We start from the raw sequence: 16,918 nt of genomic DNA, 5'->3' as shown, positions 1-16,918 counted from the left end.
GGGATTAGATAAAATGCAGACTTTGTTTACATCAATTAACACTCAAAGAAGTACAAAAGAACTTGTTAACTGCATTTATGAACAAAAAGTAGCAGAGTGAGAGTTTGTCCAAACGAAGTTACTGTTTGACTTGCTCAGATTGGCACAGTTGTCTCTGAAAGCCTGAAAACCAAAAACCCAAGAAAGGAGCAGCATTTTCAGAGAGGCAGATGTGTATTTTTAATCACATCAGAAGATCCAATCAACATTTGTGATAACTGCATTTCCAGGTTTGCACACATCAGACTCACAGAGATGCTTCCCCCCATGCCATGCACACATTCACTGAGTCAAGTGGAAAACCAAAACCATCACAGGCGAGCTGACAAATGCATTGGCCATTGCTACATTATTATTCCTGTTTCCAATTATTTTGCCCCATTGCTGTATTATTATTCCTATTTCCAATTATTTTGCCTTGGCTGATTATAAGCACATCCTTCTCTACATGCTACGGAGCTGAAAGAAAATGTGGATGGCTTCAAACCTAGCCCTAACAAATGGACACATCATATATGCCTAATAAAATGTTTTCAAAGAGCAATTATATTAATAAAGACACAGAGGAAAAGAGGGTAAAAGTAAGGGGTTTTAAAAGTGAGGGAAGGAAAAAAGTTCGATACAGAATATACTATACCATGCAAGTAGTATATAGTATATATTAGCTGAATTTTGATAAGATTATCAGATTAATCATAAATATTTTTGACCCTTGCATTCCATCATTTCCATAGATCTGTGTGTTCAAACTTCTAGATAACCCAAGAGACTACTCCAGAAGTGGTTTCTGTGACTCTTTCAGGATCAGCCACATCTATGGAAGCTTCATCTTTTCCATCTTTTCCCCATTAACAGCTGAGAGATTTATAAAACAATGTTGTCACTAAACCACACTGTTCTCAGTTACATTTTCTGTGTGGTCAAGAGGCCTGGGCACTATATAAATGTTTTTTTGTTACTCCAGCAGCGTGCCATTATAATTAGAAATGATAAACAAAGCTGAGCTGCTCAAGGCACTGTCACCAGTGAGAGCACTGGCTGGTCAGAGCTGTGTCCCCAGTCCTGCAATACCACAACTTCTCCCTCCTGATAGGACAAAATCAACTCTTACAAGCTAATAACCAGTCTACAACTGCACCAACAATGGCAAGAGGGGTCTGGGACAGCCTGGTGTGCTCGAGCATTGCGGATCAGAGCTCTGCTGAGCTGCAACAACAAATAGAATCAATTCCTTCAAGAGGCTCTGCATTCCATGGCACACAGCAGAGCGTGACTTAGCAAACTCAGATGAGCAAGGGACAGCAAGGAAAGGGTCTTTAATTAATGGAGCCACACTTGCTGTACCACAAACTTCATTCCTTAACGTAGGAATATTAAGGAAAAAAAGAATTTGTTATTTTCATGGGAATAGAACAAAGATAATTCAACAGCAAGAGAAATTATATACCATCAAATGTAGCTTATAAACAGCTGTTTTATTTTTTTTCTTTTTTTTTTCTTTATTTTTAAAGAGTGAAAGGAGTGAAAATTTAGGAACGTAACAAGTAGGGAAATAATCCTCTAAGGAGAAAAATAACAAATTATGATAAGTAAGAAAACTCCAACTTCTAATTATAATTATGGTATTTCCAGTGTCATGGTTTAAATAAAGTTTTCTGAACACCACATAGAGCAACAAGGATGTTTGGACCTGGAGTCTCTTTCCTGCTACCACCCTACGAGTGGGAGTTGCAGAACCCATGACAGCCCAAGCAAACAGCCATGCACACACTAAATATTCAATAAATTTTGTTCATAGAGGCTACCTAAAACAGCCCACAATACTAACATAGATATCTAATGCACAGATACCCAGCTCTGTCAGAGAAACCCAGTTCCAAAATCCCCTCTAAACAAAACCAGCTCTAAATGCAGAATATCACAGCCCATGCAGATTAATTCCTGATAGGTATCCAAACCCTGGACAATCTAATAGCAGCTTAGCATTGATTGCATGCTACACAACAATTTAGGTTTTGTTTTCCATTAGTAAACACCTCAAATTACATGAAAGGGAGAAAAAGTTCCCTAGATACAAGCATTAAATATTTATCAGCCTTATGTCTGCCCTGTCACCACTCCTCTAAGAAAGTCCATTAATTAAATACTTTAGAAACGATTAAAACACTTCCTTAGAACTTATTGGCACCTGTTAATTCACTGACCCTACGAGGCTATGGCGGTAAATGTCTCGTTTGATTGCTTCTCTTACCAATAAATCAGCAGCTTAAAGACAAAGGAGACATGATGCAACTCCATGTACACAACATTGCCTTAAAACACAAAAGCCAGTATCTAGAGGCAGAGAAAAAGAACATTTATGTAGACAGGGCAGCACAAATAATCTATTTAACCTAATCTTTTAATTACAGGAAACATCTCGTAGCAAGACATACAAGAGCAATGAAATGACCCAGAGCTAGAAATCAAGATGATGTATTTGTGCATGTGAAAGTAACACCAGCAGAATTCATAAAAGAAAACCTCCTTGGGCATTATTATCTTTCCATCAGGATCCACTGTCATCACATTGCGAACAGGAGGGAAAAAATGGCTAAAAATATGTTATTAAAATACAAATAAAGGGGAAGGGAAAAGAAAGCAAGAGCAGAGAAAGGTAAAATTAGAAGCGGAGGGAATGCAGGTGAAAAGAAATTATAAAAAAGGAGCATCTTAGGACTGGGGAGAGAAAAGAAATAAGGGACAGACCCCAATAGCTTGGCAAAGCACAGCACCTACTACTCCACTGCAGAAGCTGCAGCGATTTTGGTGTCATCATTTACTCAGTAACAAACTATTCAGCAGAGAGGGGGGTTCAAATCTGGCCCTGCTTGGGCAGTATGCAAATCTTCTCCCACTCCTCTGCAAGCTTTTAAGGATAGCTGGCAGAGAGTCCCCTGAAGAGTCCTGGCAATGCCACAGTCTGCAGTGGGAAACGAGCATCTTGCAAAGAACCCCTGAGATGCTCCTACCCCCTCAAATCTGCGCGAGAGGAGAAGTGTTGCCTGCAAGGGGGAGCGAGACGGAGCGTGTGTGCAGGGGAGAGGGAGAGAAAAGAGTGCTGGTAATTATAAAAGAGTCCTGAAATGCCAGGAGATGGAGGGAATAATTGATCCTAAACAAAAAATAATGACAATAAATTGCGCACTCCTCGCTGCGCGTAATGTTTTCTCCTTTCCCCCATTTGTGGCGCTTTGACCCTTTGTTCGGATCCTTTACCTTGCTGCATCGAAGTTATTATGGAATATTTGAAAAAATTGGCTTGCCTTCCTTTGATCTCTACTATTGGATTACATTCTTCCTACTCCCTGCACAGTTCTTCACTCCCACATTCATTTTCCCCATTTCTTTGTTTACATTCAATTTTACCATATTTCTTCACACTTTTCTACATGGGTAAAGCCTATGTTATGTTCCAACACACATTACTCTCTCTCTTTCCTTGCTTTGCACTTTTTAGCTGATCATGTAGAATATTTGTTTCCAGTATGACAACAAAAAAATCCAAACAAAACAAAACACACACCAAAAAAAAAAAAAAAAAAGAAAAAAAAGAAAAAGGAGAAAAATGTATGCAATGGTGAAAACACGTTCCTTTTCACTCCAACTGCAGCCCTAGCTGAATTGTGCTGCCATTGTTTTCCAACAGAACTTGCATTTCCAAACTTGGGAATTCCCATCAGTCTGTCTGACAGAATTTTCCTGTTTTTTCTCAGAAGGTGTGCATTTTTCAAATGCCAGTAACATACCATTACAGAATTTCCCAGGAGTAACAGCTTGGTTTGAGGGACTCTTATTACAAAGCCTTACTTCCAAAAAAGTCATTTGAAACAGAAGAATCAAAACTGACTATTTACATTCTATAAATCAAAACAAAACTACAACCAATGCATTTCAAAATATTGCTATAATTATTTTCTACACGCTGATAAATTGCTGGACATACTTTCCTGAGTGCTGGTTGGCAATTCCTCGAGCACTAAACACAATGTTTATTTACTTTTAGATTGTGAATATAATTATTAAAAGTGTGATTCCAAATCATTAAAAAAAAATAATATACAGGGAAGGAAAAAAAAAAAAAGACAACAAATCAAACACAAGGGGGGGGGTGCATATTTGAGGTGTATTACAGTGTTTTTACACTTCTGTCTGCTACACTTCATGGAAGGGTCTATTCCCAGGGTGGAACTGGTTAAATCAATCCCATGGGATGGAGGAGCCCAGCCCATCAGGGGCAGAGCCAAGCCAGGTGACAAAGTTGGGAGTCACAGCAATGGCCACTGTGACAGTTTGGGGGTGTAGGAAAAGCTGCAAAGCTCAGGAAATATCTCTCAACAATCCTAACTCCATTCCCTGAAATATACTGAAAAGGCAAAGCTGTAAAAATGTATTCACCCCACTTTTTTCAGCATGGAAAACAATGTGTCATACCCCCCCCCCCCCAAAAAGGGATTATTTTCTGAATAAATTTTATTTTTTCTTTATGATCTTATGACAGTAAAAGTCAGAGGGTATTAAAAGCTGAAGAGTCCTAACACAGTGTTCCAAGTGTGGAGAAAGAGAGTTCTTATCTCAGACTCCTACATTCACACCCAAAATTTCCTTTTGTGGCCTCTCAAAGAGGCTTGGGCTGTGCCAGCCAGGAACCACCTCACTCAGCCCTACCAACTCATAAAGAAGGAAGGAAATAAATAGAATCATGATACTATTTACACCTGCACAGATGTGTACCAACGAACCCCAGGGTAAATCAGAAGAGTTTGGGTGAAATTAGTGTATGAACATCAGTGGAGGAAGTCTTGTGACCCTCAGTCAAAATCCAACATGCACAGTCAGCCCCACAGAGAGGTATGGATGGACTGGGAATGGACTTGGCCACCATAAATAAATGAGAAGTAAAAAACCCCAGTCAATCCACTGAATATTGATTTCAGTACTGCAGGCTGAGGCATTGAAATAAATAGATATTTGTCCTTTCAATCTCTTGCTCTGTGGCCCCTGCTTTTGTTTTCTCCTTTTAACTTTATCACACATTATCAATTTTTCTGAATTAATTCAAGGCATTTCTGGCAGCACATGATTAAAAATTATCCGTTTATAATTGTTTTTCAGTGGCAGTAATGGTTGGAACTCAAGTCTGCTTAAGAGCTGGGCATGGGTGGTAACAGGTTATTTCAACAGTTCAGGGTAAAAATGGGACCATTCACTTAACTCTGCAGTATCAGTGCAATTCATCTCAGTCCATAACAGATGACATGTTCAATAGAATATGTAAAGTATGCCTCCACCTAGTGATGACTATGTACAAATAATAGAAAATAATAATAATTATTCTATTACTTAAGAGAATCACAGTAATTGGCTCTCATTTTCCCAAATTAAAATGTGCTCTCATGCAAATATTCACGTATACAAATGCACACTTTGCCTCCAGAAAAATTAGTTTAAAGCTCAATCTGTGACAATTTACCTGCAAACTCTGACTTGAGGGAGGCTAAATATATTCTAGGTTTTAAGTATATTAAAATTTCAAATAACAATGTATTTGTAGCAATCATGACTATTATGAGGACAAAAAAAAAAAAGGGTGGTGACTGAACTGCTGTGGATTTTAAGTGTTAAAGTTATCTGATAATTTAAGTTGGATAGACTATTTCTAAACTAAATGGTAAACAAACCACATCCTCTCCTTGCAACTTTGTTTGCCAATGAAAATGTTTGCTAAACTTCTTGGATCACTGTGTTTTACAGATGCAATTGCAGATGCAGTGGCTGAAATTCCCAGGAATTTATTTACCCCAAATCAGAGCAGATGTTATGAAAGGAAAAACAAAAAATAAAAATAAGTCAATAAAAAAAAGATGAAACCAACAAAAAAACCCAATAAAACCTCCTAACAGTAAAAAACCTCAACATTCTAGAATTCATGAAATCCAGCCCTTGAACTTAATCTCAAATTTTTAACAACTCTCATAATCCACATAAAAATAGTCTCTAACTGGGATCAACTGGAGGCGCATCCTCAAAGTCAATAAAATTGAGGAGGAGGTTTGAAAAGTCAGGGTCCCTGGTGGAAAACGTTCTTGTGGGTTTTCCTTTCATCTGGGAACTACCTTAAATGGCTTCTCATGCTGTCTGGTCTGGCATTACCATTTCAAAAAGCCTCCCCATCCCATTAGTGGTCCATGAATCACAGTTTAGGAATTCCTGCTCTGCTGAAAACCAGAGGTGTAGCTTCTAAAAGAGAGGGCAGGTCACTGCCTGCAGTTCTCCCCTCGAATTTAAATTGCCTCCCATTGTCCATATAACACCTCCAAGCATCCAAAAAACATCCTGTCCACAAAGAAATCACTCCTACGCAAAAAAATGTGAATCCTAAACTTCTCCTCTGGCATCCCTCTGCACACAAATTCAGAGAGAGGACAGCCAAGGCTCCCCATGCCCAGCCAATTCCAAATATCTGCCTCAGTCATTAAAGAGAAACACAAAAAAATGGAGTCAAGTGGCTTCGCCAAGATTTTAAAAAATGTAGTGGCTGAATACAGAAATACCAGCACCAAACATGTAAACAAGTCAGATTTGATTATCTCTGAGTGAGTTCATTTAGGATTCGTTTTTTTTCTCTCTCTCTCTCTCTTTTTTTTCCCCCACCAAGAGTTTGATAAATTAAGGGATTGTTTGGGCATCTATCGAGATACTTTTTTTTTGTTCATATTAGTTAACATTAAGTTAAAAAAGAAACATGAAAAATCACAATGCTCTCAAATTAATTTAACTGTTTTCAGTTAGGAGAAGCACTAAATCTTAAAATACTAAATAATCAGGAAATTCTGCCTTCTTTTTTTTTCCTTACATTTTTCTTTCAGCTGTTGATTTCCAGACCTAAGAAAATACCATTTTCTCCAGGCCATGACTGCCAAAACACAGCACCAAGAGCCACACTCACATCAGAGGTGCTTTATCAAGTTCACCCTGCTGACTATCTCTAGCCATAATTCTAATTACATGCTTTATCTTGAACCAGCTCTCCTTGTGAAGCTATTTACATTTTCCCTATCAGCTGATCAGAAGATAATCACCACTTCAAAACATAAATTTACTACCTAAGGAATAATTTAAAGAACACAGGTCTATGGGAATATTATTTAAAAAATAAATATTAGTTGATTCAGAAACCAGTTAAATAAAATATAATTGCAGGATAGTTTGGGTAGGAAGGGAATGGTCATCTGTTCCAAACCCCTGCCCTAGGCAGGGACATCTTCCTCCAGACCAGTTAATAGTCTGAATTACTCAACCAGGCATCAATTTTGGCTGAATGATGATTTAAAAATGCCCAGTGTCACCACGGTGGGTGCAGAATGCCCTGTGGGATGAGAAAGGGAAAGCACTGGTGGCACTGGGCAGATCTAGCTGTCTCCACTGCCAACATCCCTGCCTGCATCCCTGCTCACATCCACTGCCCGCATCCCTGTCTGCATCCCTGCCCACTTTTCTGATCACATCCACTGCCCGATGCCCTGTCTGCATCTCTGCATCCCTGCCCGCATCCCTGCTCACATCCACTGCCCGCATCCCTGCCCGTATCCACTGCCCGCATCCCTGCCCGTATCCACTGTCCCCATCCCTGCCCGCATCCCTGCTCACATCCACTGCCCGCATCCACTGCCCGCATCCCTGCCCACATCCCTGCTCGCATCCACTGCCCGCATCCCTGCCCGCATCCCTGCCCGCATCCCTGCCCACATCCCTGCTCGCATCCACTGCCCGCATCCCTGCCCGCATCCCTGCCCGCATCCCTGCCCGCATCCCTGCCCACATCCCTGCTCACATCCACTGCCCGCATCCTCTGTCCGCTTCCCTGCTCGCATCCCTGCCCGCATCCACTGCCCGCATCCCTGCTCACATCCACTGTCCCTGCCGCATCCACTGCCCGCATCCACTGCCCGCATCCCTGCCCGTATCCACTGCCCGCATCCCTGCCCGTATCCACTGTCCCCATCCCTGCCCGTATCCACTGCCCGCATCCCTGCCCGTATCCACTGCCCGCATCCCTGCCCGTATCCACTGTCCCCATCCCTGCCCGTATCCACTGCCCGCATCCCTGCCCGTATCCACTGCCCGCATCTCTGCCTGCATCCCTGCCCGCATCCACTGCCCGCATCCCTGCCCGCATCCACTGCCCGCATCCACTGCCCGCATCCCTGCCCGCATCCACTGCCCGCATCCCTGCTCACATCCACTGCCCGCATCCCTGCCCTGCATCCCTGCATCTACTGCTCACATCCACTGCCCGCATCCCTGCCCGCATCCACTGTCCCCATCCCTGCCCGCCCGTGCGCTGCCCACGAGATGGCAGCAATATGTTAATGAATAATGCAGCAGAGGCTGCAGCCCATTTCGCATGCGGGAGCTGCAAAGCGCCGCTCGCTCCTTCAGCTGCAAAACAAAATAACATCGCTCGAGCCCCCCTCCTCCCCTCCCCGACTGCACAGCCCTCCGTGAATTCGGCCAAAAAAACAACGGGAAAAATAAGCTGCTCCTCTGTCACGCTGCCCGGGCTGCTTTCTCATGTGGGGCCGGCGTTTTCCAAGGCACAAGGTGCTTCCTCTGCTCTCAGATTTGTCCAGGTCCTTGTGCTCAGCCGTGCTTCTGTCCCTGACAAAATTATGTCACACGCACATTAAGCATTAACTGCTGCTATGTTTTATTTCTGCGGAACAGAAAATGCCTGTGGCTTGAAATAAATATTTTCTTTTCTGATGGACAAATAACATCTGCACTTGTGAAAGCTGCAAGCGTGGCTGTCACAGGCTAAGTGGTTCAGATAATTTCTTGAGAAGCACATGTGTATGAGCACACACAGACACTCGTACCTATCACAGGCACTCACGTATCAGCACTTGGATTTGTCAAAAGATGGACTCTTAAAAAGCACAGAGAGCTATTATAATAATCACTTTCAGCAGGCAGACTTCTACATAAACATAATGTCAGACTGGGGGAATACAGATTGTTGACTTTTTAAAATCAGCCTGGTCTCATGGAAAATTCAGGCTTGCTTTTCAACTGGATTTTGGAGTTGTCCAAAATTTAGGGAGACCCCAGGCCATGGTCTGCAGTGGGTACCACACAGAGGTGATGGGCAGTGCCACAGACAGCAGCACCACTGCACCCTGCTCAGGGCAGCTTCTGCTTCAGCCAGGCTTTCAAGTCATTCCAAGACCTCCATGGGTTGTTGAAGTTACACTTCTCAAGAGATTTTTTTCTCCTGATTTTTTTTTTTTTAGGACAATAATTGTGCAGAAAGGAAAAAAAAAAAAAAAAACCTGCCTAGGTAAGATCATATTTAGCTACAAATCAACCAAAGCTTTCTTGAGAAATTTGAATCTTATAACAAAATATTGCTTATCAGGAGTGTACCTCACTATTGCTGGAAAGTAACAGCTTTTTCACATAATAAAAAAAGTGGAAATTAGTATTTCAATATAATAATAATAATAACAGCAACAACAAAATACGAATGTTCTGATTCTGTAGCCACAAAATACACAAGGCCTTTCTGACTTAACTGAGGGGTTTGTGTTACCGCAAAGCAAATTCAGAAACCACAGCAAGTGAGAGAAACAGATTAACTACAACTTTGTTGCAGCTCTAACTTAATCCTTTTTATGAATAAAGTTGCTGTTCCTTGAAATCCTTGAAATTCCATTATGGAGGTTAAATTGATGAGAAGTTCCTTGAATTTCTATTACAAATGTTGAAGACTCAGATTCCCAAACTTTTTTAAATGCACACTCCTGTCAGTCAAATGCCCTCCTGTTGATTGCTTGTCTATTTCCAAATTGATTATAGCTTGAATATTGAAATAGCAAAACATTGAAATATTTTTGTATATCTTACAGAAAAGCTTTTTTTTTTCATTTTTGTTAAGGTTTCCAATACAAATGAAATCAAAGTTCTCACCGTTTGTATTTCCTGACCTTGTGTAAAGCTCTGCTTGTATCACAGTGGTAATGACATCTGTCCCTCTTTCTGTCACTTTTTTGGGGAGGAAACTGGCTTTATCACCTGGTATTCCTTAGAACATGAATCACATCAGGAGTTTCTGTGTCCATGATTACTGAGCAATCTGAATTCCAGTTCATTTTCCATATCTTCTCTTGGGGCTAACGTGAGGAGCATCAGATTGAAGAGCAAGATACTGGTGAGAGAAGATCAAAGCTTGACCATTTCTCACCCAACACTTCTGAAACAAGGGTAGAACTGCATAGCCCAGACTGCTCCAGTTACCAGGCTCTTGCTCATTCTCAATTAATTAAGGATCTTTTCCTTTCTCACCTGATTTTTCTGCTTGTTTTGCTCTTTACCAACCAGGGACACCTCAGCACCTCTTTGGGTCCCAAGAGCAGCTACTGTCAACACAGGTGAAGTGGTTACTGTTAAATCTGTCTTTCTCATACACAAAATAAATTAAATAACAAAAAATGAAATTACCAAGGAGCACTAAAGGTCTGTCTTCCTCATCACCTTAAAGTATTATATTAATTACTTTAGAAGCCAAAGTGATTTCTAAATTATATAAGGTTTAAAATGCATATTGTGTGCAATTTTCTACTTCCTGCAAAACTTTCTTCACAATCAAGGCTGGTTTTCCTCTTTCACTATTTACTGTCACTCTTACTTTTCTGTTTGATCACCAAAAATACATTAAATCTCATGTGGTATTCAGAAAAAAAAGAAATTAATAAAAAGACAAGTGAATGCATGAAAAAAATACATTAATGGATTTTGCTGGATTTAGGTTACAACAGAAAATAGTAGATATATTGAGAAGTCAGAAGATTACTGGCATTCATTGATTAGGTTTTACTGAATATTTTGGCATGAGCTTTGCCAGTAAGGTCATTAACAAGCCAGTTAGAAGAGAGAACTAGAACCACAGAACTAGAGGCTGTTCCACATTGTTGTGTTCAAGATCTCCCACCTACAACAATAAAAAGAGTATTTATGTAAAATCACAGAATGGTTTGGATTGGAAGGGACCTTAACTGGTCTCATTCCATGGTCAGGGCACCTTGCATCCAAGCCCCATCCAATCTGGCCTTGGACACTTCCAAGGATCCAGGGGCAGCCACAGCTTCAAAGGGAAGAATTCTTTCCCAGTATCCCATCCATCCTTGCCCTCTGGCAGTGGGAAACAATTTCCCTTTGTCCTGGAACTTCAGGTGCACAAACTGGGGATCCCACCTCCCTCAAACTGCTGACCATGCTGACCACACTTCTTTTGAAGATGAATGTAATTTCTTGCTTTTCTGGTTTTTTTGGGGTTTTGTTTTTTGTTTTTTTAAAACTAATTATAAATTTTTTATTTAAAGAATCTCTTTCTGACACCACTTAATGACTGTGTGACATGGCCAAATCTTTTAATTAGACAATAACATATTCAGATCTCTGGGATAGAAATTAAACCCCAGCCATAGCAGTGAGGTCCAGAAGTGGACAAAACACTGTTTTAACCTCACAAGAGGTCCATCAAATGCACAGCAGATTCAAAGCCAGCAAAGGGTCCTGCACAACTCATGGGAGCTGAAAGCAAGAGCCCTCTCAGGCTCAGGAAATGGGACTAACTCTGGGATAGGTTTTGGGTGGGAACACACTCCAGGGGCTGATAAGGACCACCACATGACTTCAAGGTGGCTTTTTGAGATTTCCCTCCTCTGTGCAGCATTTTTATTTAAAAACACATAATGAAACCCAAATACCAATCTCAACCCAAGCCCCTCCACATTGCACTCTCAGTGATTCCTCTAGAGAGATCGTGGAAACAAAAATGATCCCTCCCATGGCAAAAAGCATTGACTTAAACCATTCCTGGGAGGCATCCAGATACTATCCTGATCCTATAATATGTAGAACAAAATAGCTTATCATTCAGATTACATGCCTGGACAAAGCTGGAGAGCTTCAAGGACAAGGGAGTTACCCAGGATCAGGGCCATAAATGTTATTATATATGAAACAGCTGCAAGATAAATTCTTGCACATAGGTGCAGTTGTACTTTCAGCTGTCTCACTGTTGGAATACTGCAGGTCTTATACAGCTTTCTCTATTTGTAAAACACACTTACACTTCTTAGTTGTGTAGGATTGAGTAACCCCTTACAGCTGCAGTGCACCGAAACAAAAACGGTATCACACCACATCTGTGGCAACAGCCCAGCCATAGAACTCCAGAAATTCCTCATATGAAACCTTCCTAAAAGTGAACTTGGGGAATAGGGTAAAATTATGACTAAGGAAACCAAAAAATGCCTGTTAGTCAAATGAATAGTGCTATTAAGAGAACAAAGCAGCTTCATCAATTCCTAAATATGTTGCTCACGACCTTTTTTTGTACTTTTCACCTCTCTCCTATTTTTCCTTTTCTTTTTTGAATTATCTGAGAGGAATCTCCCAAAACCTCTTCAAGGAAATAGTGTACAACCACAGGACTTTGTGCTAATGAACCCCCAGAATTAAAACTCCAGAGTACATCTCAAGATGTCAAGAGTACATCTTCCATGGAGTCTGGGCTGAATTTCAAATGAAAAGGCTGCTTGACTTAGAGTAGAGGTTGAGTAAAACAGGGGAAAGAATAAGATCCAGTTGAAAAGTTTACTAGAAGCAGGAAATATGGAATATTGGAAAAAAAAATCTGCAAATTATCCTAGTTGCTGGTGTATCAACAGCTATATCATACTGACTGAAAGGCAGCCCATTAAGTTATTTTCTTTTTTGATAACTCACATCAAAAGACACCTACCCAATATCAAACTAAGCCAAAAAAAGGCAAGAGGAGAACAACAAAGTGACACAGGCACTGTTTCTGTTCCAGTTGCTGACTGACAACACTGCCATCCCTTAACATGGTTTTATTTAGTTATTACAACCATCTCTCTGTAAATGACACTTAGGATTATTTAAGATTATGTTGTAATCCTTTTAATCCTCAGTGCTTTAAATTTCAGGCTAAACACCAAAGAGCAAACTAGCACTTAGCAGAAATATTTAAAGCATGTGATTTGAACATAAATCTTCTTTTATTCAGCACTCCTCCGATGAAGACCTAGTGCATCACATCACTCAGCCAGCAAGAACAATCAGCACCGTGTCTCACTGCAGGCTGCTACCTTTCCCCACATCATGGGAAGCTGTTTCTAACCAGGTCTTTTCCTTGGTGCCAGCTACATCATCAATAAAATAAATGGAAGGAAATCAGGAGGTTATATTCTATGAGATGTGCATATTTTCAGTTACTATTAAGGAAAAGTTGAGGGGGGGGAAAAAAACCCCACATAATGTGTTCATCAAGAACAGAAATAGATTGCATGCACAAATTGGATAGTGTGAGACAGATCAGACTTATCCTGTTAAAAAGGGAGTAGCTCAATTAAAATGAGAGGAGTAACACTGCTGAAAACATCATGATCAAGACCAGAAACCCAAATCTTCCTGCCTGAATATCATTTACTTGCAGTTTCCTCTTTTTTTTTTCTCACTGCATCGATCATGTTTCCAATTAGTTTTTCTTTATGATACTCCTATGCTCCATCTCCTTGCTGCTATCCATTAACTGTCATCTGCTTAGACTTTAAATCCAAGATTTCCTTCTTTTTCTTCAACCCAAAATTTCAATAGTAATTTTCCATTTATGATCTATAATTCATGAACTCAAATTGAGCACCCTGGCTAAATCAAACTCAAAATTCTGCACCTACTCCTAATACAACACATTAGCACGAAGCAACCACTGCTCTGTTTGAATGAGAAAAGAAGGTTTTATTAGAAAGTAATGAAACAAAATGCCAACTATATTTTGATGGGCTTTGAAGATATAATTACACTTATTTCTATCATTTCAGAGTTAAGCAACTAATGTATTTAATCAAATAGCAATGCAATGCATCTATATTTAGGTTGCAAAAATAAAAAAATAGCATTAAAGAAAGCTGCCCATGTTGTTTTCATTTGAGCAAACCTATGTATAAGTAGATACACACTATCAATTTTATTCCCACCCACGAGGAATAAGTAGATCAGAAGAAGTGTTTCCTGAAATATTCAGTTTCCAGGTACAAACTGACCTCTCCCTTTCGAACTCGCCTTGGATTCCCTCCAGACTATCTCACAAATCTTCGCTCCCTCTCCAGTCCCCTTCCCACTCTATCTGCTCATGTAGCACCAGTCTCGTTCAAGTCCCTTCCTTCCCCAAAATGTCACCACTACTGGTGCCAAAGCCTTCTCCTCTTTCGCTCTTACCATCTGGCACAGTCTTCTTGTAGCTCTCTGTCTAAACAATGCTCCATCCCTTTTCAAAATGTGTCTTAACATATGTCCTTCCTCCCATGCTTTTACTTCTTAATGTCTCTCCCACTCACTTATTGGCTTGATGAATACACATTTTAATGGGTTCAAACAGTAGTGCATGAGTTTCCTTTCTCACATTATTCTGATTCAGTGGAGTTACACCTCACACGAACAGAAGTGAGAAGAAAATGCATTGCAGAGCCTTCATACCACCAGTTTGGGAAATCAATAACAGAGCTTCGTTTGTCTTTACTTTGGAAATGTATTAGCTGCAATGAATCACCGCTCCAAAACGCATTTCCAAGCAGGAATTTTGCTTACTGCAAAGTGAGAAATAAACCCTAGAAGCTCAGAAGACCTGTCAGTGTGCTCAGGGGGTTGCAGGAGTGAAGGCTAAGGTTATACTTAATCACATTCCAAGTGAAAAAGCTGAAGATTGACAGCAAAACCAAAATATTTATTCTAAAAATACCTAGGAAATGACAAAGCCCCAAGTGTTGTCTCAAGACAACCTGAAAGATGTGGGGGGTATACAAGCATAAGTCTCGCTGTCTTGGAAAAAAGGAATATTTCTAAATATTGCATGTGCTTTAGAAAGATGTCTAGAAAAATAAACCTTGAAAAAGCCTCTGTAACACCCAGTTGACCCAAAGAGATTTCTTTTTAAGAAGCCACGTACAGGCCCTTAGGGGTTTTTTTAATGTGTAGTGGGTTTTTTTTCTTCCACCCCAGACCCAGACACAGTTGGTTCCTCCAGCATGTTTCACTGGTCATGATGCCAAAGGACTCTCTGGTAAACTAACAGGATCCTGACCCTGACACGTTCCCTTCTGCCTTTCTCCCCCTTTATTGCTTGTATTGTTAAACATTTTAAATGCTAGAACTCTGGGAAACAACTCAGCTCATAGAGAATAATATTTTGATGTGGCTTGATGCAACATTTAGTGAAACAGACAAAAACAACAAATCCTTTCTACTGATATTCATGGGAGCTGGATTACGTCCAAAACCTGAAGATGTTGCAATAAACTATTTTAGCCCCTAGATCCTGGAATGTTAACCTTGCAGTAATGCTTTTCCCCTCCTTTCATCTTCTTGGGCCTTGATCCTCCCTTTCAATTCAATGGGATTTGGATGAAGGAATTAAATAATATTATTTTCCATCAATGAAGAATAGTCCTGTGAGAAATACATGTCCTTCTCTGCTGGCCCTGACAGAGGCAAGCTTTTAAAATGCTCCCCTCCCCTCACAGAAGTGAACCTGGGTCATCACCGTCTGAGGACCCTGAGCAGCAATAAAAATAAACAGAGTAACCGCACTGCGCTGGAGCCGTGCTTGTATAAGCAGTTTGAAGAAGTTGTGTTTATGGAAGTCCTCTAGGTCAAGATTCTAGGCCTGAACCCAAAGCAATTACCTACTAAGTTTTAAAAACAAATTGAATATAGAGCATTAATCAATAAATCAACAGGTTCTCAAATGTTTAGGAGACTCAGTCATCAGAAATCCTTCTCTTAGAAAAATAGTAAACCGATGCTGGATAAAGTGTTGCGCTCCTTTACTGGTAAGAAAAGTGCTGTATTAAATTAGGCTCTAGTTATTAAAACCAAGGAAATAAAACTTACCTCTTCACAGAGTTCAGACTCAAGTGAGCAGTGGAATGCTTTGCCTCTTACCTGAAAGACATTCTTTCTGCTGGATTTCTCTGAGGTCCACTCAATGCGAGCACCACACAAATCCACACACTCAGGTTTATATCCTGGTTTCTGAAGAGGAAAATAAAAAAAAAAAAAAACAACAACATGAATATGGTCTGACTTTTCACAAATGGGGACAGTTATCAGATAAAACAAGAATAGATCAAGTTAAAGTGACAGGTTGTTGAAGCACAGCTGCTGATACTACTGAAAAGAGCACATTATATACCCTGGTATGTATTGTTAAATAACCACTCTTGGGGTGTCTTAGATCTGAAATAAGGTTCTTATATTAGAACATAATTTTAAAAACAATTAAATGCTTTAAAAACCAGTCTAGTGTAACACATAGTAGATCAAAACACAAATGCAGACACAAGGACCAGCTATTTTCAGTGCTTGCTTTGCCAAACCTCTTGAAGAGTTATTGAGTTTAAAGGAAAAAAAATTGTGGGTTTTCCAAATGCAAATTTAAACTGATGCAACTGTAAAGGACAGAAATGAGACAAGAACATACATCGTATCTCTAAGACAAGCTATCTCCTTTCTCCAAACAAATTATCATTTCTTGCTCCTAAAAAAAGAAGGAAAGTCTCCGGGGGCATGTGTGACACCCAGAAAGAGCTCAGCACAAGGGCTGATACTTCTCAGTGTCAGTCCCCGCATCCTGGAGTGGCACAGCCCTGCCTCCCCTGCTCCTCCATATGGATGCAAGGAATTCAAAGAGCAGATTTGTTTGCCTGTATCATTTACGTTGCTGAGAGTTGGTGTAAAGCTCAATAATCCTCATTTG

At 40.4% G+C, this 16,918-nt stretch overlaps 1 protein-coding gene across 2 annotated transcripts in view; it reads right to left on the bottom strand.

Moving 5' to 3' along the window:
• ARHGAP15 (Rho GTPase activating protein 15) overlaps nucleotides 1–16,918 on the bottom strand; it is a 320,905-nt gene that overhangs the window by 248,141 nt on the left and 55,846 nt on the right. For both annotated transcript variants that reach the window (XM_056495920.1, XM_056495919.1), the window contains one exon: nucleotides 16,105–16,194. In XM_056495920.1, coding sequence (XP_056351895.1) covers nucleotides 16,105–16,194 — 90 coding nt within the window. The remainder of the gene's footprint in view (nucleotides 1–16,104; nucleotides 16,195–16,918) is intronic.

Source organism: Oenanthe melanoleuca, chromosome 7, assembly GCF_029582105.1.
Source record: "Oenanthe melanoleuca isolate GR-GAL-2019-014 chromosome 7, OMel1.0, whole genome shotgun sequence".
In the NCBI taxonomy this organism is placed as follows: Eukaryota; Metazoa; Chordata; class Aves; order Passeriformes; family Muscicapidae; genus Oenanthe; species Oenanthe melanoleuca.
This window is presented reverse-complemented; position numbering and strand designations above follow the sequence as displayed.